Raw genomic sequence first — 20,169 nt, 5'->3', positions numbered from 1 at the left:
CCACCTGGTCCAGTGGCCAGCATCCCAGAGAAGGGATCTTCAGTGGGACCAAACAGATCACTTTATCCCCTCCCAAAGAAGCCTATGGAGTACGGATGTAGGACGGAGTACGCAATGCGGGTGTGGCAGCCAGCCTTCTGAACATTGTCCGTTTCGATTCGTGGCGCTTGCCAAGAATCTCGAACAGAACGCGTGGACACGAAAGATACTCCGTAGCACTCCGTAGACAAATGATAATAATAACCTGATCGGCAGTTTTGGAGGTTAGCTCTACTGGTGCCGATTGCCGATGGGGAGAAAGATCAAAGAGACAGGGCAGTGGACACAAACGTCTTGCTTGGCTATCACGACTCCCAGAGAAGTGCTCCGTAGTAGTTACTCCGTACCCTGTACTATATATGGAGTGCTATTTCGAGACCGCTGCTCTGAAGCGGGCGCTGAACACGTAATCCCCTGAATCGACTCCGTAAAGCGCGTCGGAAAAGCAACTACTAATGTAAGCAGGGAATCAGATGAGTTCTTAATCTGACCAGGCTGGAAACTCAACTGGAAAAGTTGGCCGTCTTGCTGTGTCGTCACACAGGAAGAGATCTGTCAATGTTATTCTTATCATCTCCATCGTCGTTGAGGAGGATTCTATAATTTCTATTCTGCTTAGACCCGTGACTGTCTTCCCACGTGATCAATTCCTCCTTAGTCTTCTTCGCGACGACTTCAACGTACTCGGTAGACTGACAACTAACCATCATATAATGTACTACATACGTTGAAGCGCCTTCCCTGTCTCCCCAGCTGTCGATAAACAGATCTTACGGAGTACTACATATCGAGACATCGCCAGAACCAGACCAGGATGATCTTGGCTGCATCAACCCGTCAGCCAGTACGGAGTAGTTAGTACCTAACTACGGAACCGTTAGATGGTTAGATGCACCTCAAGAGCTATTTTTTTACATGATATTGGTTTAACTACAGAGTAGCATGGCTCTCATAGAGTACTGACTCGAAGATCCACAAAAGATCTGTTGGTAATTCCCTGATCATCATAATGACCGATCCAAAGGAAGTGATTCTGACTTTTGTTCCATTAGGTACGCCGTAATCCCCCCTATATGCTCCTCACGCTGCCCTGCTATTTTGATCGTCATACGGTGTCAGGCTTTACTACGGAGTACTTCGTATTATCGACGGAGGACTTCGTATCGTTCCTTGACAATGCTTGACATGGAATAACTGTGCAGGGATACTATTTCAACTGAGTCTATTCAATAGCCCTAGTTGGAATGAGTCAGGAGTCAAATTACCTCTTCGCTAAGTTCCAGGGGTTTGTTTCCTGCAATTTCGATGCCGGCGCTTCTCCTATACCTGTGGCTGATCTCCACCAAAGGAGGCAGAACTGCGAAAGCGTTTTATCCAGCACAAGAAGAGCATAGTTATTTCTGTAGACAAAGTACAGAGTAGCTAATAACTACTATTTAAATTATTTACTACTAGCTTCTACTCTATTCACTCCATAGGTAGATTGATACTTTAGCATAGCTTATCTCTACTCCGTACTCTGTAGTTACGATCAAGATACAGCTCTTGCAGCTTCGTGAGAAATCGAGTTGGTCACTACAGCTAATACAAGAACTATCCTGCGCATTAATAGTATTATTATATGAACAATAGTTGAGCTATTAACTAACTACTGCAGCCTTATACTCTACGGCGGGCAGCAACAGCCATTAGCGCAGAGCTTCCCATTACGGAAAAATGACTTTCCGCACACTGCTGACTGTTTCGGTGCGGGCTGCAAGCTGGTGCTTCGGGGACAGTCTCTCTGCGAATACATTCCACCTTTTCGAGCAGGCTAATTGACTCTCGACACAATGACGGCCGCCGTCGCGCAGTCGCTAAGCTCATTGCTGCAGCGGACGACAATCGAGGACCACGAAGCGGTGCTGAAATCATGCAATGCGGTGCTGGCCAAATCCAAGTCCGACACCCGGGCTCAGCACGTCAAGGCTGTCGCCCTGCTGAAACTTGACCGGTACGAAGACTGTCTGCGGGTGTTTGAGGACGCGGGCGATGCTCTGAAACAGTCCGCGGGGCTCGAATATGCGTATGCTCTCTACAAGTGCGGCAAACCTGAAGATGCAATCACGATCGTGTCCCAGCTCGGTGCGGGGAGAGGGGCACAGCATTTAGAAGCACAAGCGGTATGCATTACACCCATTGTTTAAGCCTTGGCAGATGAAAGATACCCCAGGAGATGAAAGGCTGATTTTGCATCGATTTCTAGGCATATCGTGCTGAGCGATTCCATCGGACGGCCGAGATCTATGAAGACCTCCGCGAAGAACATGTGTCCATGAGCAATGAAGAGAACGACCTGCGGATTAATTCGTGGGCAGCCGATGCACAGCTGCAATGGAAGGGGCAGTCGGATTCCGTTCACCACACAAAAGCCACGAGGGATGATCTGGAGGCATTCGAGACGGCGTTCAACGCGGCCTGTCTAAGCCTTGCCAAGGGGGAGTTTGGCCAAGCAGAAATCCTCTTGACACGTGCGAAAGGTTGGTACAGAAAGATTTAGTATAGGAGGCATAGCCTGCTGACTGCTTGTAGAATTGTGCCGGACATCGGAAGATCTGACTGCGGAGGATAAGGAGGCTGAACTGGTACCGATTCTGGTCCAGCAGCTGTATGTCCTCAACAAACAGGGCAAGCAGGCGGAGGCCCAGGCTCTCCTCGAGGAAATATCCATCAGCAAGTATGTAGACTGGGATCCCTAAAGCCTGCTATGCTAACACACATTGATGAATGCAGCATCTCCGACCTGTCCACGAAGAAGATCACACAGAATAATGTTATTCTTACACAGCAGACCTCGCCAAACCCATATGTGCTCTACAAAGCTCTGAATGCTTCTCCCACCCCCGTGGATAACGACAAGCTGTTTGAATTCCAGAACAACATCCTCGTCGGAAACACGCACACCGCTGATCTTCTGGTCCGCAAATACGACGGCATCATCCGGTCCACGTCCAAAGCGTTATCCCAGAGTCCCTGCCCCTCTGTGTCTCCCAGTGTCAACCTCCTCGCTGTCTACAATGCAGCCGCGCATGCACAAGGCCAAACGGGCGCCCTGGCCCTCAAGGCGATCTGCCCGCTGCTCGAGAGGCGACCGAAGGACCTGGGTCTTGCGCTGACGGCCGTGCAGCTGTATGCCAGCACGGGGAACACCACGGCGGCGATCCACACGCTGGAGGCCTTCCTCCGGGGCCTCGAGGAATCCATCTCCGAGGACGACAAGGACGCCCGTTTCAACCCGGGCCTGCTGAGCGTTCTCGTCTCGCTGTACAAGCGCGAAGGGCGCACGGCACACATCCGGTCGGAACTGGCCAAGGCGGCCGCGCACTGGCGCGACCGCTCCGAGCCGTGCATCTCGCTACTCCAGGCGGCGGGGACCTCCCTTCTGCACTCGTCTGACCGCGCGGACCTCGAGATGGCGGGGACGCTGTTCCGCTCGCTGCACCAGCGCCAGGCGGACGACCTGTTCGCGACGGCGGGCTACGTGGCGTCGCAGGCGGTGATCAACTACGCGAGCATCGAGAACCAAGTCGACCAGCTCCCTTCCGTTTCGGATCTCGTGGCAGACGTCGACGTCGACGCCCTGGAACAGACGGGCATCCTGCCCTCGCCGGGCTCTGTTGCTGCCGCGGCGGCAGTGATCGCCGGTGCGCGCGGTAAACGCCCCGCAGCCCCCGGCGATGAGAAGTCGGCAAAACGCGTGCGCAAGTCCCGTCTGCCGAAGGAGTACGACCCGGCCAAGACGCCGGACCCGGAGCGCTGGCTACCGCTACGGGACCGGTCGACGTACCGGCCTAAGGGGCGGAAGGGTAAACAACGGGCAGCGGACCGGATGCAGGGTGGGGTTGTGAGTGAGAAAGTGGAAGAGGTCGCTACTACAGTGAAATCTTCTGGTGGTGGTGGTGGTGGTGGACAGAAGAAAAAGAAGAAGGGCAAGCGGTGATGTTATTCAATTTATAGCAAGCTAGGTACATATTGAAAAAAAAAAAATCATCCCAACGGTGTCCGAATCGTCCCACACTGCCGATCATACTGGTCAAAGATCATCCGGAAGAGTCTAAGATCCAGAACTGCGTCATCCGGTGAAGCATCAGCAGCAGCAGCAGCAGTAGTGGTGAGATAGCGATGTAGCCGTTTGAAGAGAGCCGCGTACGATTCAAACAAGGAACTTGTGTGTACTTTAGTGTCTGCGCCTTGTTGAACAAGAACCCTTGCAGGGGTTGCGCGCGGATGATAGGGATAATCGTATTCCACGGAGAGAGTCTTGCCCTGTGCGTAGACGGTGAGATGGGCGTCGCAGCGGGATACGTCGTCGACGCCCGCCTCCCAGAGGACGGCAAAGGGATGGCCGGTTCGATCTGTGTAGTGGAAGGTAGCCGAGTAGAAGGGGACGTTGATGGAGATGCCCGAGACGGACTCTGGGACGCCGAGGGTGTCGCGCAGGACGGAGAGATCGTGGCATCCTGCTGCGGTGAGGAAGCGGCGTAGCGCGACTCGTTCCGGGGTGAGTTCTTGGCCTTTGAAGACTTCGCGAAGAAGAGAATCCCATGCTTTTCTCAATGAAGAAGAAGAAGAAACAGCGGTTTCGTTTTCATCCGTTCCTTTCGCTTCTTGCACCACTGTTGTGAAGGGGATCCCTGCCGGGGTGACGAAAGCAGGGGACCGTCCTGTGATCCCCCTACACCGGACGTAATGGATCCGTTCCAACGAGGCTACCTCCGCCTTGAACACGTCGGTGAAGCAGGGGGCATTGCGGCGGGCAGAGCTGACGAAGACACGGGCGTTGTTTGGGGCGGAGGATGCGGCGGCGAGGATGCGGCGGGCGCTGGCGAGGCTTGGGGCCAGGAGGGTGTCGAGGACGACATGTTTGCCGGCGGCCAGGGCGGCGAGGGTGGCCGCTTCGGAGGTTTCGGGGGGCAGGAGGTTATAGATGACGTCCAGGGAGGAGTAGGAGATATGATCGGAGTCGGAGGTGAAGGGTTGATCGTAGACGGCCTGGAGGACGAAGAGGTCTGGGAGGGACTCCAGGACGGGCTGGATGAGCTCCGAGACAATCGAGGCGGAGCCCAGAATGCCTATCCGGAGAGGCGAGGACATCGCAAGTCAAGTAGTTAACTGGTTAGTTATAAGTAACTCTTATATCAGTAATAGGATGTATACTGTAAAGGTTCTGACATCAGTGGCAACTGGAGGTTGTCCAGTTGTACGACATGACTGAATCCTGCATATCCCTCCTTACTAGTGGTATAGAGAGACAGCCAGTGGATGGTGTTCGAAGTTCCATGGATTAATAAACCTATGAAACAGTCTCTGCCTGAGCATTATGTTGTTATTGTAGAATTGTTTTTGTTTATACTTCTTCTTTCCATGGATTATTGCGGGGAAGTGCCTTGATGCCTTGGCCTTATTGCCTTGATGCCTTGGCCTTATTGCCTTGATGCCTTGGCCTTATTGCCTTGATGCCTTGGCCTTATTGCCTTGATGCCTTGGCCTTGGTGCCTTGGTGCCTTGCCAGCTTCTCTAAATCACCACAAGAACGACCTCAACCACCTCAACCACCTCACCATAACCAGAATGCTGTATCACGCCCCTTCATTAAAGAAGAGTGATCTAGCGCCTATCCAAGCTAACATCCTCAAATCGGCACACCTACCAACTCACCCTCTTCTTACACATGGATCACTCGCGGACCACTGATATGAGCAGGGAAACAGTCTGCCAGGAGTAGGCCTTACCCAGGCAGCGGCGTGGTTTAAGCACTCTAGCTTGGCCGTCAGTCTACAATGACGGTCATGGTCTACATAGAACAGACCGGTATGCTTCTATGTACTGTGTGCCAAGCAAGGCCTCCAACAGACAACAGTTGCAGGAGAGAATACGATGTTACATGGATATTCAACACCTTAGCATTGGCAGATCACTGGGTGTGTGCTATTTCTAGAATACGAACGGACATATGATATCTGAATATCAGTACTCCGTACTACAAGATATGTTAGGCCTCCATCTCACCGTCGATCTGTCGATCTATGAGTTGTCTGTTCAAGCTGACATGAGATGTCTATAAAGCTCGATCATGCTCTACATACAGACATATTCTACTCTACTCAGTCTATCTATACTAGAATAGCACTTATTGATACTTGCTATTTCTGCTCTACTCAGTCTATCTATAAAACACAGTAAGTATCAAACCTTGCTATTTCTACTCCTTTCTATAAAACACAGTATCAAACCTTACTGTTTCCACAAACTGACAATCCTAGATGCACATTCTCACCCTCCTGTCCCTCGCGACGGCCATCAGCGCCCAGACCGTGTACATCGTCGCGCAATGCAACACGAACGCGACCGCATGCCAGACCGTCGGCGTCCCCTGCAACAACGGATACCCTTACCGGTGCCCCGTGGAGGGCGACGAGGAGGATTACTTTGGGATCTTGTGTCGGGATGCGAATGCGTATCCGCAGATCATTGAGAGTGGGTTGACGCTTGAACAGGCAGAGCAGGTTGCTGGATGTCGTAGCTAGATTCTAAAAGTCGATGGATGGTACTTTAAAAAAAGCCACAATATTAGTAGTAGATATTCCTTTTTCCCTTTTTCTCATATTTCGTCAGGCAGGCACAGACCCATTTGTGACAACACCTCGGTAGCAAAATCCCTGAATCCTGTGTTTTCCGACGCTGATGACAGTCCATCGGAGAGCAGCCGAGTCAGCCTTATAGTCTATGGTGCACCTGCATGAAGACGCAAGACATTTAGTAAATACTCTGCCTGCAGATTCTACAGCCGCTGATTCAGACTGTTTATTGATGAAGCCAATATTGACCTGCAGGCAGAATCTAGGAAATATGACGGGACGGCTCTTGAATATAATACCTTGGATATCTAGGTAACTATACTACATATACTAGGGACTAGATGATTATTATCTAATTACTAGACTATGATTAAACTACCTTAGTACATAGTAACTAGGAATTATTACTTAATAAGGAGACTGTGGCTGTGTATTCAGCTGAAGGCCAAACAATAGTCATACTGGCTTCAGCTCTAGATATTAACCCAACCATTACACCACTTGACTTGACACCTAGAGAAGAATCTCTTATCCCCAATTTAGTATCATTCTCATCCTCAGTTTATTCATCTCCTCATCACTTGATCCATCTAACCATGGGTGTAAGTGTTACTTCACTCTTTCGTATCTTTTCTCTGCCCCGCGTCTGCCCCGCTTAGATTCTGTCTTGCGTGGCACGAAGACCAGCGCGTGTGCAGACAGAGACAGAGACAGAGACAGACAAATGGAGTACAAGACTCAGACTGATAAACACAGTTTGCCTCGAAAATCGCCGCTTCGCAGCAACAGCAGCAACAGCAGCAACAGCAGCCGTCTGCAAACAAACCAGGCGTCTACGGCGGTGCCCCTCCTGCTGGCTATACGGGCGGGCCTCCTGCTGCGCTTCAGCCTGGCCAGAAAACCGGTGGATACGTATGAGAGTCATATTAAATAATCAACAATCAACCTGTTTAACTAGTGAATTGATTAGGCTGACTCTTAGGCTTTTCGCAGACGCAGACGCAGCCATACCAGGCCTATCCGGGCTCACCTTCCCCCTCCACTCCAGGCCAACACGGCGGCTCGGTAAGCACAGAAGATCCTCTACCTAGTTTTATCCCTTGCCCTTTTCCATTCTTTTCTCTCTTCTCGTTTCTCGTTGCACTCTTCCACGGACTGGATTCCGGATCCAACACCATCCTCTCTTCGCCATCATGTCGCAGCAGTATAGCCAACCTGGATGGCAGAACCCACAGCAGCAGCAGCAGCAGCAGCAGCGCCCGCAGACACAGTCGCCGTATCCCACCTCCTCGTCTTCGTCGCCTGCTCCTCTGTCTCAATACCAGTCTTATCGTCCGACGCCGTCTCCAGGAGGACAACAGCAGCAGCAGCAGCAGCAGCAGCAGCCGCCGCAGCCGCCGTCTAGCAGTGCCCAGTCGCAGGCCCAAACCCCGCAGGCTCAAACCCCGCAGGCTCTCCAGGCTCACCAGGCGTACCCCTATCAACCCAGCTACCAGCAGCCTTCATATGGTGCTCACCAACAACTACAACAACAACAACAACAACCTCAGCAAGGTGGATATCATCAGCAGCAGCAGTCTTATGGCCAACAGCCTCAGCAGACCTATGGAAGACCGCCCCCTCCCCCGCCATCGACCCAGCCATACGCTTCCTCGGGACAGCCATACCCCCCTCAGTCTCCCTATGTATTAAATTTCCAGCAATTCTCTACTATTTTGATTTTCCATCGAATCGTTGATTTATCTATTGCTTTTCTGACTTTATTCTGACGATATCTTCAGGGACAGGCACCCGCACAAGCACAATCGCCTTACCCCCCCCAGAACGCCCCATACCCTGGACCTCCCCAGCAAGGTGGGTTTCCCGGTGGACAGTATGGCCATCCTGGCCCTAGTGGACCTGGAGGCCCAGGTGCGCCGCCTCCCGCCGCCGCCGCCGCCGCCGCCGCCGCCGGTCGTGCCACGGAACAGCAGGTGAATGCCTACAGACAGCTCCTCGTGGGCACCATCCAGGAGAAGCAACTGCAGCCCTTCTGGCCCCCTGAAAAGCTCGATCGTCTGCTGCAGAGCTTGGCCCATGATGCCCCGGCCAAGGTCAACCGGTTGATGCACGAGTGGAACGTCCCGCAGGAGGTGGCCGTCGACATCATGAAGCTCGCGCTGTACGACACCATCCTGTACGTCGACGACAGCGGCTCCATGGAGTTTGAAGAGAACGGTCTGCGCAAGGAGCAGCTGAAGCAGGTGCTGGGCATTGTCGCCGCGGCAGCCTCGACCTTTGACCAGGACGGCATCTCGGTGCGCTTCATGAACTCCCCCGAAGCCGAGGACAATGTACGCAACGTCGACGACGTCAACCGACTGGTCTCGCGTGTCCGCTTCTCCGGCCTCACCCCGCTGGGCACCAACCTGCGCAACAAGGTGCTGGACCCGATGGTCGTCGGCCCCGCCCGCGCCCACCGGCTGCAGAAGCCCGTGCTGGTCATCACCATCACCGACGGCCAGCCTGCCGGCGAGCCCCTCAGCACCGTCGCCCAGGTCATCCGCATGGCCTCGGACGAACTCTCCCGCAGCCAGTACGGCCGCGGCGCCGTCGCCTTCCAGTTCTCCCAGGTCGGCAACGACACCAAGGCCCGCGAATTTCTGGGCAGTCTCGACGAGGATCCGGCTATCGGCAGCCTCATCGATTGTACTTCAAGTAGGTGACTGACTCGAATATTTTTTTTTTTTTGGAAGATGTGCTAATTTCTAGACTTTGAGGTTGAACAGGACGAAATGTCTCGCGCCGTCCCTCCCGTCTACCTGACCCGAGAACTCTGGGTACGTTTTTTTTTTTTTTTTTTTTTTTTTTTTTTTTTTTTTCAAAAAAAAAAGACATAATTACAATACTAAGTCATGTCTAGTGTGCCAAATTGATGCTTGGAGCGATCGACTCCTCCTATGACACCAAGGATGAAAAGGCCGCCGGCCATGGTGGCCCACCGCAGCAGCAGGGCTACGGGCAGCCGCCTCAGCAGGCATACGGTCAGCAACCGGCATACGGCCAGCAACAGGGATATGGTCAGCAACAGGGATATGGCCAGCCATCTGGATATGGTCAGCAACAGCCTAGCTACGGTCAGCAGCAACAGCAGCAACAGGCACCCTATGGGCAGCAGCGTGGTGGCCCATCTCCCCAGCCGGGTTATGGCCAGCCCTACGGCGGTTACGGTGCTCCATCCGGTAACTACCAGCAGCACCAACACCAGCAGTACGGCCAGGGCAGACGGTACTAGACCAGGTACTGACTTTGGTGTACTCTATTACTATGGAAAGAGTGTACTTTATGGGCTTGTGTATTGAACTTTAATACAATGATGTTCAATTGGAATTAAAGTTAATAACTAGAATCACAGTAAGTAATACCTAGAACTATAGCAAGTACATAGCTACCTAGTTAGTAGTAACTAGTTAGTTGTCTAATAACTACTAAGTCAATTAGTTTTACCGTACAGTAAATACATGCCTGAGGCGCCACATCCCCACCGCCCACGCGTCAGTCAAAGTTGCAAGTCTTGGTAGGTTGGAAGTCTAACTCCTGAACCACTCTCTCTCTCTCTCTCTCTCTCTGGATCCGCTGTCTATCTCTTCCTCTCGTCATGCAGGTTAAGCTTTTATCTTTCGCCTCTTCCATGTTTTGTGAAGGGATGTCTCTTCCCCCCAGGGGCTGGCTGTGAGCACAGGGAGCACAGTGAGCTCTATGGCCTGACTACTCCGTACCTACAGACGTGTCACAGCCACGAGTCCTGGGAAATCCACCCATTCTAAATCTCCGGTCGAGTACCATGTCTCAAGGTAAAGTTAATATTCTTATTTTGCCTTCCTTCTTGGTATTATTAGATCTGTTCAGGGACCCCAGTTCAGCACTGCCCCATCCAAAGTCCCCCGTTTAATTAATCCACACTTAGCGCTGTCTTTGGTCTTTGGAAGCCCAGGCTAGAATTCCTCCACACCGTTGTCAACTCGTCCTTCGTCTTTCGTTCTATCTCCTTTCTATTCTAGTATTTTATGATTGTTGCCTAAGGAGTATTATTTTTATTTTATTTTATTTTATTTTATTTTGCTTTTTTCACTGTTGAGGTACGTGGATTTCCGCAATCGGCTCTGGTTCGCCTTAGGCAGACGCATCCGGCGTGGAAAGAGCACTTTGGTCGAAGACAACAAAATCTCTCTCTCTCTCTCCCTCCCTCTCTCTCTCTCTCTCTTCATATATTATTGTTTTGATTTATTTCTTTAGATTTTTTTGCTGTCAAATTCTGCCTAGCACTCAGTACTTTGCTAATTTCGCAGTTCGTGGATATGACTCTGCATGCCACACGGCGATAGACTCGGATAGGAATCGACATGTCCGACAATAATAATAATAACAATGAGGGCGGTCACTATTCACAAGAGACTCCCGTCTCGTCAGACCGACGCCCATCAGGGGAAATGAACAGGCGTGAAGGAGAAAATAGGCCTCCGCCGCCGTTGCCACCACCGGCTCGACACTCTTACGACCAGCCACGCTCGTCCATGTCGTCTTCGCGACCTGTTTCTGATATCGTACGCCGCGGATCGCAGCAGCATCATGTCCGTTTCTCTGCGGACATCGAGCGCGCCGAGATTTCCCTCGGCGCAGACACAGATAGGCAGCAGCTAGCCGCCCGAGCGCTCACCATCAACACCAACATCGCACCGGGCGTATCGTCGTCGCCTTTGCCTGTATCGCCGAACACGACCCTATCCTCACCACCACCACCGCCGCCACCGCAGAGCACCGACCTCGGCCGCTCAAAGTCTCGCAATCGTGGTTATTCCCTCCGTCGCACGATCTTCACCAAGAACATTCAGTCACCGTTGGCCGATGAGCATGACCTTAACGCACTCGAGCTGGGAGAAGGCAGTGGGATGGGAGGAGGGACCAAGCCCGTTCCGACGGTGGCGACGACAACAGATGAAAAGCCAGAGGTGACCATCATCCCCTTTACCACCGTCGAGTCCAATCCCAATGAAGATGGCTCGGCGTTGAGCTCCACCCCTTCCACGGAGCCTCTCAAGGAAGGAAGGATATTATTTTCTTCCACTCCGCTTGCGCAGGGCAAGTGGATGATGGCGGGCAGCCGCGCAGCCCCTTCGCTTCTCGTCGCCCGCTTCAAAGCTGTCGCAGAGACCGTCCGCAGGACCATCCTACGCATTCATGACATCCCCCCGAGTAAAGACGGTCGCCGCATCGATTTGGACGCCAACCGTACCGATGATCGAATCGACGAGCGGACGGGCAAGCCTTATATTGGAAACTCCATCCGTTCCAGTCGCTACAGTCTCTACAGCTTCTTTCCTCGCCAACTCTTCGCGCAGTTCACCAAGCTGGCCAACTTCTATTTCCTCATTGTCGCCATCCTGCAGATGATTCCTGGCCTGAGCACTACGGGAACATACACGACCATCGTGCCCCTGTTGATCTTTGTGAGCATCTCCATGGGTAAAGAAGGATTCGATGACTGGCGTCGTTACCGTTTAGATAAGGAGGAGAACAACCGATTTGTCCGTGTCCTAAGACCAGGCCAGGGCCACAACAACGTGTCGGAGTTTAGTGATGATAATGATGATGATGATGATGATGATGATGATGACTTTCAGGATTGGGCCTGGAGCAAATGGCAGGACATCAAGGTCGGAGACATCATCAGGCTCGACCGTGACCAGCCAGTTCCTGCTGATATCGTCCTGCTTCATGCCACCGGCGCCAACGGTTCGGCTTTCATCGAGACCATGGCATTGGACGGGGAAACGAACCTCAAGAAGAAACAGCCGTGCCAGCCGGTAGCCAAAGTTTGTCGGACCGTCGAGGACATTTGCGCCAACAGCAGCAGCAGTGGCAGCGGCTCCATCCACTTTGTGGTCGAGGACCCCAACCTCGACCTCTACAAGTTTGACGGAAACGTGACCGTCGGGGAGGATAAGCTTCCCTTGACCAATAATGAGATTGTGTACCGTGGCAGTGTTTTGCGCAATACCGAGATCGCGATCGGCATGGTAATCTACAGCGGTGAGGAGTGCAAGATCCGCATGAATGCCAACAAGAACCCTCGCATCAAACGTCCCACACTCCAGGCCAAAGTGAACCGCGTCGTGGGGTTGATCGTGTGTCTGGTGGTCATCCTGGCCATCGCCTGCACTATCGCCTACAAGTTCTGGGCCATCAACGTCGGTTCCACGCTGTGGTACCTGGAAGGCGCCACGATCTCCTACGGCCCCGTGTTCACCTCCTTCCTTATCATGTTCAACACCATGATCCCCATCTCGCTGTACGTCAGCATGGAGATCATCAAGGTAGGGCAGATGCTGCTGCTGAACGACATCGACATGTACGATCCCGAGACCGACACCCCGCTCGAGGCGCGAACGTCAACCATCAACGAAGAGCTCGGCCAGGTCAGCTACATCTTCTCGGACAAGACGGGCACGCTGACCAACAACACGATGCGCTTCCGCAAGATGACCGTCGCGGGCACCGCCTGGTATCATGATACCGACCTGCGCGAAGAGGCCGCCAAGGACGAGGGCAAGGAGAAACTGATCCACAAGAAACGCAGTGTCAAGGGCAAGAAAGCCATTATCGGTCGCAAGTCGACCGCCACCGTCACGACGGTGGTTGTTCCAGAAAAGCCCGGGACCGCAGCTGCCCGGAGAATCTCGAATGTGTCTTCCTCTTCTTCTCCCATCGTCCCGGCAGATCTTCTGGCACGATCTTCTTCCGTGATGGCCAAAACCATGCACAAGGGCCGACTCCGTCCGGACTGTCGTACGACCGACATGATCCAGTATATTCAACGCAAACCCCACACGGTCTTTGCGCGCAAGGCCAAGATGCTGATCCTCTCCATGGCCCTGTGCCACACCTGCCTTCCCGAACGGGACGAGTCCGGGACCATTTCCTTCCAGGCATCGTCACCGGATGAGCTAGCCTTGGTGATGGCAGCCCAAGAGCTGGGCTATCTGGTCCTGGATCGACAGCCGAACACGCTGACCATCCGAACGTACCCTCACGGCCTCGAAGAGGATCCCTGCGACGAGATCTACGAGATCCTCGACGTGATCGAGTTTTCCAGCGCGCGCAAGCGGATGTCGGTGGTAGTGCGCATGCCCGACCAGCGGATCTGCGTCCTGTGCAAGGGTGCCGACACCACCCTCATGGGCTTGTTGAAACGGGCGTCCCTGGCGCAGGAGAAGGTGTCGGAGATCGAACGGCGGGCCAGCAAGCGCAAGACCGCGGAGGCGAATGAGGTCATGCGACGCAATAGCGAATACCACGCCAGCCGCAAGGATAGCGGCGTCCGGTCAAGTTTCAGCCGTCCGAGCCTGAGTCGCCCGAGTCTCTCGGGCAGACGATCCAGTGTCTCGGGCAACCATCCCGTGTCATCATCGGCCTTGCGGGACAGCATCGACGTCTGGCTTCGTGATCGGGAGACGGATGGTGGACTGCTGAACCGGGACAGTGGCAGTGAGTTTTACAGCCCACGGCCCTCGGCCCAGTACGGACGACTGTCGGCGGCGTTTTCGGATGTCGCCAGCGTTTCGGAAAATGAAATCGAGGAGACCGTGGAAGAAGAAGAAGAAGAAGAAGAAGATCTGGTGGAGGAGGCGCTGGTGGTTAACGAGGCGGCCGTCTTTGAACGATGCTTCCAGCACCTCAACGACTTTGCCAACGAGGGCCTCCGGACGCTGATGTATGGACACCGTTTTCTCGACGAATCCACCTACCGGACCTGGAAGCAAGCGTACAACGAAGCCTCGACCAGTCTCGTCGACCGACAGGCCAAAGTGGAGCAGGTCGGCCAGCAGATTGAGCGGGAGCTTGAGCTGAGCGGCGCGACGGCCATCGAGGACAAGCTGCAAAGGGGCGTGCCCGAGGCGATCGACAAGCTGCGCCGGGCTAACATCAAGCTGTGGATGCTGACGGGGGACAAGCGCGAGACGGCGATCAACATCGGTCACTCGTGCCGCCTGGTGAAGGACTACTCGACGCTAGTAGTGCTCGACCAAGAGGCTGGCGGGGTGGCACAGGCCATCGACCAGTTGACGGCCGATATCACCCAGGGCGGGGTGGCCCACTCGGTGGTGGTGGTGGACGGGCAAACGCTGTCGACGATCGAGGCGGACGCGGGCCTGATGGCGCGCTTCTTCCGGCTGGCGATCCTGGTCGACTCGGTGATCTGCTGCCGGGCCAGCCCGAAGCAGAAGGCGTTTCTGGTGCGGACGATCCGCAAGCACGTGCAGGATGCGATCACGCTGGCGATCGGCGACGGGGCCAACGACATTGCGATGATCCAGGAGGCGCACGTGGGGATCGGGATCACGGGCAAGGAAGGGTTGCAGGCGGCGCGGATCTCGGACTACTCGATCGCGCAGTTCCGGTTCCTGCTGAAGCTGCTGCTGGTGCACGGGCGGTGGAACTACGTGCGGGTGTGCAAGTACACGCTGGGCACGTTCTGGAAGGAGATGATGTTCTACCTGACGCAGGCGCTGTACCAGCGATGGAACGGATACACGGGGACGAGTCTGTACGAGCCGTGGGGGTTGAGCATGTTCAACACGCTGTTCACGTCGCTGCCCGTGATTTTCCTGGGGATCTTCACCAAGGACCTGGCCGCGTCGACGCTGCTGGCGGTTCCGGAGCTGTACTCGCGCGGGCAGCGGCACTCCGGGTTTAACATTCAGCTGTGGGCCGGGTGGGCGTTGATGGCGACGTGCGAGGCGATGGTCATCTTCTTCGCCATGTACGGGCTATACGGGAATATCTCGATCAATGCGACGGACAACGGGGTGTTTGCGCTGGGCCTGCTGACCTACACATGCTGCGTGGTGGTGATCAACACGAAGCTGCAGGTGCTCGAGGTGCACAACAAGACGGTGCTGTCTGCGGTGGTGATGTTCATCTCGATCGGCGGCTGGTTCCTGTGGAACATCATCCTGTCGTGCACGTACAAGGAGAGCTCGGGGAAAGGGATCTACGAGGTGCCGCGCAACTTTCTGACGGAGACGGGGCGCAACCTGCTCTTCTGGGCGGTGGCGCTGCTGACGGTGGTCGCGGTGGTGCTGTTGGAGCTGACAGTCAGCACGGTGCGCGCCCAACTCTTCCCCACAGACGTGGACATCTTCCAGGAGTACGAGCAGGACCTGGCGATCCGCAAGCGGTTCGAGGAGGCGGCGGCGACGGAGCTGCAGCAGGGCTGGGATCGGGGGACGAAGCGATCCAGCGCGGAGCTGGAGCGCGAGCGGCAGGTACAGGAACTGCTAGCCCGGCCGCGGGTGATGAAGAGCCCTACAGCTGGTGGTGGTGGTGGTGGTGGTGGTGGTGCTGCTGCTGCTGCAGATGCAGTGGAGGTGGAGATGGAGGCGTATGGAGGCGAGCAGCCCCCTGCGCGGCGATCCGTTGATATCCACGAGATGTTCAGCAAAGGGTTTGGTTCACTCAAGAAGGGGCATCTCTGAGAACTCCTACTCCGTCCCTATACCTTATACCTTATACCTTATACATGATACCCATAGATATGAATAAACTCCTCCAGTATACCTCCACTGCTGCCTGGATTACATAAACAACGGTCAGGCCCGTCTAGGGATAGCGCAACCGTCGACGGCCGGGGCTAACGGGGCGTACTAACCACATACGGAGTACCCTGGTTGTACAAGGGATTACCGTAATTACGTCCTTACTAGATGATATGTGGGAAGGTACTCCATAGGGAAGCTGTAAATACCCCGTACTACGAGCTCGCATCCGACCGGCCCCCACATGTGCTCTCCATGGCCAGACCCAGCACGCGCTAGAGACGTTCTAGTCAGGTACCGACCTCATCGATCTAGCGGGTTATTGGCTGGGGGCCTATGTTCCTGGTACTTGTTGGCTGACCTGTCCGTATCCGTGTAGTACGCCGTAGTTTTGACAGGAGGAGTGTACGGAGTAGTCATATTGATAGTAGAGAGTAGAGTAGTAGTCATAATATTTATAGTAGTAGTAGTAGTAGTAGTAGTGTAGAGAGAGAGAGAGAGAGAGAGTAATTAGGACAGACATGACAGACATGCTTAGTATGCTTAATATGTAGTAATTACTAACTAACTAGTCACTACATAGTACTACTCTTAGTACTCTTAGTCTTACTCTTACTCTCACTCTGTACTTAGCGCTAAGCGACACAATAGTCTGACTAGATCCAAGTATGGGAAGATGCCAGGGGTAGTTGGGTACAGAAGACATACTCCGTAAGACTAGTATCTACCCCGTAGAGAATTATCCTGAAATGGAAAGACTAGGAGGATTGCTGTACAATAGTGGAATAATAATATAAATATAAATAATAAAATAAAAATAAAGGATAGAATAATAATAAAAAAATAAAGATAAAAATAACTTGTCCTCCTCGTTGTTGTTGTTCGAATAGGAGATGCACGGGACTCCTTGGCTCGACCCTCCCTCCCTCTCTCTCTCTCTCTCTCTCTCTCCTCCTCTTCTTCTTCTTCTTCTTTCTCCACCACCGCCAGCCGTTCGGGTTGTTTCTTTTCGCTCGCTTTCTTTCTTTCTTCTCTCTTCCCCCCCTTCGGTTCCCTCGTTCCACTCTTTCACGAGGCCCGTCTCGCTCCTTCACCACATCCTTTTCCATTCCCCCCCCCTTCCCACCCCAGCCGGCAGCCTGTCCGCCGTCTTTTTTCCTCGGGATCGATTCTCGCCAACACAACCAGCTCCCTGGTTTTACTCTTCTTTTTTCACTTGATCCAGCTGCCAGCCAGCTTATCCTTCCCAGTCACTCATTCGATCTTTATTGATCCTATCCTGTCGCTCCTTTTTTTGTTTTTTTTTTTTTTTCGGTGGCCGTCCCAGACACGAGCCTCCCTCTCCCTCCTCCCTCACTTAAACCCAAGACGGTCTGTCCAGTATCATCAACAGGAGAAAGGAAACAAGAAAAAAAAAATTACAAAAGAGAGGAACAGGTTTCTTGCGACGCGAGCGCCTGCATTTCATTCTATCATATCAACAACCCTTTTTCTCTCGCGCTTGAGGCTGCTTCGAGAGACAAAACACAACAACAACCGGCTGGATCCCCCCTATCCACAAACACTGCCCAACTCTTTTTTTTTTCGTCTTCGTCATCGTCACTATCTTCTTCTGGATTATATCCATCCCTTTAACCCTGGTCTGCCATGTCTTTGACAGACACTTCCGACCCATCAAACATGTCGTCAACCGCGAGCGTCACCTCTCCCTCCGCCGCCTCCATGTCGACTCCGTCGCCCTCCATCTCCAATGCCCCGGCTGCGATGTCGACGATGACTGCTGCTGCTCCGCGACGCCCGTCGCGCAAGAGCACGCTCACCCAACAGCAGAAAAACAACAAGCGCCAGCGTGCCACGCAGGACCAGCTTGTCACCCTCGAACACGAATTCCACAAGAACCCGACCCCGACCGCCGCCACGCGCGAGCGCATCGCCCAGGAGATCAACATGACGGAACGCTCCGTCCAGATCTGGTTTCAAAACAAGTGCGTCGGGCATTTTTATTTTATTTTATTTTTCTTTTTAGATGCGTGGGCAAACTCTAACCTCCTCCTAGGCGCGCGAAGATCAAAATGCTTGCCAAGAAGAGCATCGAGACCGGCGAGGGCTGCGATTCCATTCCAGAGTCCATGCGCCAGTACCTAGCCATGCAGTTCGATCCCACCAAGCCCGGCACCCGTGATCTTTTCGGTCGCACTGCCGGCTTTGGTGCCACCGGTGTTTATCCGGGGGAGTCGGGGTCAGGCAAAGTTGGTGGGTATTCACTGTTTAGTTTTTTTTATGCATTGTCTCACTGGTTAATACTTCTCTCTCTCTCTCTAGTCATTCATCACTTCACCTGTCGTTCGTTAAGTATCGGAAACTGGCGCCGCATCGGTCAGAATGCCATGGATTTGGTCGTCTTTTATTCCCCGGAGAAAGCGTCAATGACCTACTACATCAATAATGACTCGGCCGGCTACAAGATCGAATATCCCTTTTCCTACATCAAGAACATCACGCTCGAGTCCGGCGACCACCAGAGTTCCAGCCCCGTCGGCGCGGCACCCCGCCCCGCCGGCCTGATCGTCGAGCTCAACCGCCCGCCGCTCTTCTACATGGACTCGTCCAACTCTGGTGGCTTCTACCAGTGCGGCGACTTCACCGAAGACCAGCAGGCTAGCCAGATCATGGTCCACCACCTGGGCGGTCACCCAAAAGTCCTCAGCGTCCAACTCGCCAAGCTCGTCTCCCTCGAGTCCTTCCAGAACCGCATGGCCTATAGTAATAACAGCAATAACAACAACAACAACAACAACAACAACGGCGGCTTCGCCGTCCCTGCCCCGGCCGTCTCCCCCTTGGTCATCCCTCGCCCAGCCTCTCAACCCAACCACTTTGCCCCTGCCTTCCTGGGCATGTACCAGGACCCCAACAGCTTGGGTTTTAACCCTGTCGCCGTCTCTACCGCTTCCGCTTCCGCTGCTGCCGCTGCAGCTGCAGTTTCTCGCGGCCACAGACGCCAACGGAGCCGGTCGGTGCCGGTGGCGGTCGATTTTGCTTCCATGCAGCATCACCAGCCCTTCCTCTCCCTGAACCAGCCGCCCGATCACGGTCTCTTCGCCCCCATCCCTCAGTCGACGCATCCGTTAGCCATGAATCTGCGCATCGACACCTCGACGGCGTACGGCATCGACCCCCTTCGGACGTCAACGCATCCCATGTCTGCCACGACGACAGCCTCGCCGTCCGACTTTGCCAGCCCCTCGTTATTCGTTCCCGGGGACACCACCCCGGTGGCCAACCTCTCCCATCAGTTCAGCATGCCCTTCCTCTCGTCCACCACCATGGAGGCCGGCAGCACACCCACGGCCCCGACGGCTACCATCTCGTCGCCGTTCTCCGTCATGAGTCCCGCGGACCCCATGATTGCCGATCAGTCGCCGCCGCTCGCCAACATGCCACATGCTTCACCGGATCTGTTCCGCTTCAGCGCCGACCAGTCGCAGCCTTTTCCCGAGGACAATACGCTGCTCAACGACATGTTCTCCAAGCACAACATCACCTTCGTTGTCCCGCCGAGCATGACGCTTGAGGGTACCAGCCCGTTCGATCTGTCGATGCACACCGCCGGTCTGACCTCTCAGTCGTCGGCTTCGTCACCAGGCCTTCAGGGGGACTTTCAAGGCTTGGGGGCCTTGAGCAATGTTGACCCTCATCTGGCTCCTGGATCATGACCTCAATGACTTTCTCTCAGCTGGTTGCTATATATAATTTCCCCCCCCCCTTTTTTTTTTTTTCTTTTCTTCTTTCAAAATTATACATAGCATCAGCTGTATCGCTCGGTCGATACACCCCTTGCTATAGACACTGTCTCATGTCCCCCCCCCCTCTTCTCTTTCCCTTCCTACTTAATATATCTCCCGAAGAACTTGACTGTGCGAAGATCCTGGAACAGC

At 54.0% G+C, this 20,169-nt stretch overlaps 6 protein-coding genes across 6 annotated transcripts; 5 read left to right on the top strand and 1 right to left on the bottom strand.

The window, feature by feature from the left end:
- Nucleotides 1–1,871: 1,871 nt before the first annotated feature.
- Nucleotides 1,872–4,018, top strand: ASPZODRAFT_72804 (hypothetical protein; the record flags this gene model as incomplete). Its single annotated transcript, XM_022729863.1, has 4 exons — nucleotides 1,872–2,201; nucleotides 2,285–2,558; nucleotides 2,611–2,755; nucleotides 2,812–4,018. The coding sequence occupies 4 exons, from the start codon at nucleotides 1,872–1,874 to the stop codon at nucleotides 4,016–4,018; spliced, it is 1,956 nt and encodes a 651-aa protein (XP_022578600.1).
- Nucleotides 4,019–4,065: 47 nt separating this feature from the next.
- On the bottom strand, nucleotides 4,066–5,359 carry ASPZODRAFT_154056 (hypothetical protein; the record flags this gene model as incomplete). The annotated part of the gene is made up of 2 exons (XM_022726051.1): nucleotides 4,066–5,070; nucleotides 5,315–5,359. 2 exons carry the CDS (start codon nucleotides 5,357–5,359, stop codon nucleotides 4,066–4,068), a joined length of 1,050 nt encoding a protein of 349 aa, XP_022578599.1.
- A 785-nt stretch (nucleotides 5,360–6,144) lies between these two features.
- Nucleotides 6,145–6,940, top strand: ASPZODRAFT_135544 (hypothetical protein; the record flags this gene model as incomplete). Its single annotated transcript, XM_022723832.1, has 2 exons — nucleotides 6,145–6,257; nucleotides 6,342–6,940. A coding segment is annotated over exon 2 (260 nt), but the record flags the coding sequence as incomplete, so codon positions are not given.
- A 909-nt stretch (nucleotides 6,941–7,849) lies between these two features.
- ASPZODRAFT_154055 (hypothetical protein) lies at nucleotides 7,850–9,930 on the top strand (the record flags this gene model as incomplete). Its single annotated transcript, XM_022726050.1, has 4 exons — nucleotides 7,850–8,341; nucleotides 8,438–9,353; nucleotides 9,408–9,475; nucleotides 9,559–9,930. 4 exons carry the CDS (start codon nucleotides 7,850–7,852, stop codon nucleotides 9,928–9,930), a joined length of 1,848 nt encoding a protein of 615 aa, XP_022578597.1.
- Nucleotides 9,931–11,173: 1,243 nt separating this feature from the next.
- Nucleotides 11,174–16,248, top strand: ASPZODRAFT_122340 (hypothetical protein). Its single transcript, XM_022721319.1, has 2 exons — nucleotides 11,174–13,378; nucleotides 13,460–16,248. The coding sequence occupies exons 1-2, from the start codon at nucleotides 11,210–11,212 to the stop codon at nucleotides 16,169–16,171; spliced, it is 4,881 nt and encodes a 1,626-aa protein (XP_022578596.1). The 5' UTR covers nucleotides 11,174–11,209; the 3' UTR covers nucleotides 16,172–16,248.
- Nucleotides 16,249–17,878: 1,630 nt separating this feature from the next.
- Nucleotides 17,879–19,947, top strand: ASPZODRAFT_154053 (hypothetical protein; the record flags this gene model as incomplete). Its single annotated transcript, XM_022726049.1, has 2 exons — nucleotides 17,879–18,216; nucleotides 18,288–19,947. 2 exons carry the CDS (start codon nucleotides 17,879–17,881, stop codon nucleotides 19,945–19,947), a joined length of 1,998 nt encoding a protein of 665 aa, XP_022578595.1.
- Nucleotides 19,948–20,169: the final 222 nt, after the last annotated feature.

Source organism: Penicilliopsis zonata, assembly GCF_001890105.1.
Source record: "Penicilliopsis zonata CBS 506.65 unplaced genomic scaffold ASPZOscaffold_15, whole genome shotgun sequence".
NCBI classification, from domain to species: Eukaryota; Fungi; Ascomycota; class Eurotiomycetes; order Eurotiales; family Aspergillaceae; genus Penicilliopsis; species Penicilliopsis zonata.
The sequence above is the reverse complement of the archived record's forward strand: the minus strand, read 5'-3'. Positions and strand labels throughout refer to the sequence as shown.

Bases quoted from the DNA above. Each gene is read 5' to 3' on its own strand.
- ASPZODRAFT_122340 (XM_022721319.1), top strand. From the start codon at position 11,210: ATGTCGTCTTCGCGACCTGTTTCTGATATCGTACGCCGCGGATCGCAG. The intron at 13,379-13,459 runs GTGTCTTCCTCT...ACCATGCACAAG, and splicing joins CTGCCCGGAGAATCTCGAAT to GGCCGACTCCGTCCGGACTG.